General features: G+C 46.3%; 1 protein-coding gene across 1 annotated transcript in view; it reads right to left on the reverse strand.

Moving 5' to 3' along the window:
* Positions 1 to 1,512: 1,512 nt before the first annotated feature.
* SARC_01268 (hypothetical protein) overlaps positions 1,513 to 2,726 on the reverse strand; it is a gene marked incomplete at both ends in the record, with an annotated part of 1,644 nt that continues 430 nt past the window's right edge. Inside the window, 2 exons of the mRNA XM_014305014.1 lie at positions 1,513 to 1,600; positions 2,308 to 2,369. Coding sequence (XP_014160489.1) covers positions 1,513 to 1,600; positions 2,308 to 2,369 — 150 coding nt within the window. The remainder of the gene's footprint in view (positions 1,601 to 2,307; positions 2,370 to 2,726) is intronic.

Here is a 2,726-nt window from a genome sequence, read left to right on the forward strand (position 1 = left end):
AGCGTATGCGGCTATGGCATCATAAGTCATCCCAGCGTATGCGGCTATGGCATCATAAGTCATCCCAGCGTATGCGGCTATGGTATCACAAGTCATCCCAGTGTACGTTGCTATGGCATCATAAGTCATCCCAGTGTACGTTGCTATGGCATCATAAGTCATCCCATTGTATGTTGCTATGGCATCCGAAGTCATCCCAGTGTACGTGGCTATGGCATCATAAGTCATCCCAGTGTATGTTGCTATGACAACATAAGTCATCCCAGTGTACGTGGCTATGGCATCATAAGTCATCCCAGTGTACGTAGCTGTGGTATCATAAGCCATCTTAGCGCTTTAAGGAAGCACCTCACATCACACCGTAGTGTTTGATGTTTGCCTATGTATGCCCGAACCAATCTTGCGCACGTGTGTCCTAGCAGGCCACTTCTGTCGATTGCGCCAGTCCCTCGAACCGAGGAGGTAATGCTTAGTCAAGGGTGTTAAGCCAGCCACTTCCAGTACTACTCGCACCGGTTGAGAGTGTGCTGCGTATACAATCCCCCGCCGGAGTACACCAGTGAGTTGCCTGGTGATCTATATTTAGGCCTGTAGGTACTCGAGCGGCCTTGCACCGCAATGGATCAACTAAGGGATGTTTTGGTACGAAAACCGCCCCTTAAATATGTATACTTCTAGACTCTTGAAGTTCTGTAGAGTTTTTGACTGGCTGAACGCAATCGTGTTCCATGCCATCAGTATGTATACTTACAGACTCCTGAAGTTCTGAAGAGTTACTGACTGGCTGAACGCAATCGTGTTCCATGCCAGTTCGAATTTAATACCGAACAGTAAGATCACTGAGGAGTGCGGCGGTGTGCTTGCCGCAAGTGAACATGTCACATTAAAGTATGCTGGAGTCAGGTGCAACGGACAACTACCCAAAACCATGAAACTAAAACCAATCTCGCGTCAAGCTGTGTGTGGTTAACGCGTGTTACTATAGGGACTTCTGACCTTTAAAGCAAATACCACGAGAATGTTTAGTCTGTATGTATTTGCCTCAAGGTTCGGGTCTCTTATAGATCCGAATCAGCCGGTTGGTATCATGTATGTATCTATGGCAAACTACCTTTCTCATACTCGCTCTCTACCCCATGACATCACCATGTTTATAGGAAGCCCACTACCAACCACTGCAATGATTCCAGAGGCAAGCCGCATTGTATCTTCACTTTGTAACAAGACACTCGTACTTAAGTGTAAGTGTACATGTAGCATGCCCGGGAGCTGAAGTTCGCACCTCTTTAGTTGTCGACCACATTTGTACGCGAGTTACTCACAGTAGATCCACGTTGTTATTGAGTATATAGTAAACTGAAAGGTCTCCACATGTTGGGACGGGGAAAGCGATCGCAATAAGATAAACGTTGTTTATTATTTTAAACGGACAGCTGTGAATCCCCGGTCGGTCGAAGATTCCAAATAATTCGATAGCATCAAGTACAACTTGTGGTCTCGCACGCGCTTGATCTAGCTTAGCTTCAGATATAATATGATGAAGACGATGAGGAGTATCACAGCAATGATGATGTAGTACATCATATGGTTCACCCACGCCCTGCAACGATAGAATAAAGGATAGTGCGAATGTTACTAAAGCACATTAAGCTCCCAGAGGCACCCAAATGCCCTCACATTCGATACCAATTGGAGCAAGCCCAACAGCTACCTTCATGCCTACTGTACTATACAAACACAGACCATAACCAATCCGCGACAGATGAGATATCGTTGGAGCACAGAACGACGATCAGCCGCAGCGGACCTAACGAATGCTAAGTAGGTGAAGACTGTTTGTTTGCAAGTGTTGAATAGCGTGATGATTGCTCGATGAGCCTATCGTTACTCTGTGTGTCACAGGCCCATTTCCGCTCCTAAGCACAAAGATGTGTTGACTTAAGAACAAAGATGTGGTGACTTAAGCACAAATATGTGGTGACTTAAGCACAAATATGTGGTGACTTAAGCACAAAGATGTGGTGACTTAAGCACAAAGATGTGGTCACTTGAGCACAAAGACGTGGTGAATTAAGCACAAATATGTGGTCACTTTAGCAGAAAGATGTGGTGACTTAAGCACAAAGATGTGGTGCTTTTCGGATTGTCACGTTGGGAAGGACGTACAAGATACATTTACATGCCCCACTGTACTATAAAATAAACCGCTGCGCAAACAAGTAGGTGGATATGCTAGTCACTTTTTGTGAATTGTAGGCACTTTTTGACTGTGGATTGTAGGCACCTTTCGGCTCTACCGCAACTCACCTCCTCAGCATGCCTCGCAGCGTCCTATCACTTCTGTAGAGATTCGAGCTCGTATCGTCAAGCTGTGGAAAACAAAGGAACGTACAACACAGTTGCAATCAATACTAGGGTCAACACTAAACACGTGACTTCCTGGACTGTTCCAAGACATCGAGAAATGCGATATACACGCCAGGCGATGTATGCAGCGCTGTCAACACCACCGATCAACGCGACATAGCCATGACTAATACGTACGACACTATCTGCCACTGCATCAGGCCCACGATTCTGCGTACGCCCACAATTTTTTGAGTACCGCAAACCGACCCAGCGTATGTATACCCCCCCACAACTGACACACAAGGATTGGAGCACAGGATACCACCCACTCACAACTGACACACAAGGATTGGGGCACAGGCTACCACCCACTCACA

Source organism: Sphaeroforma arctica, assembly GCF_001186125.1.
Source record: "Sphaeroforma arctica JP610 unplaced genomic scaffold supercont1.49, whole genome shotgun sequence".
Taxonomy (NCBI): domain Eukaryota; class Ichthyosporea; order Ichthyophonida; genus Sphaeroforma; species Sphaeroforma arctica.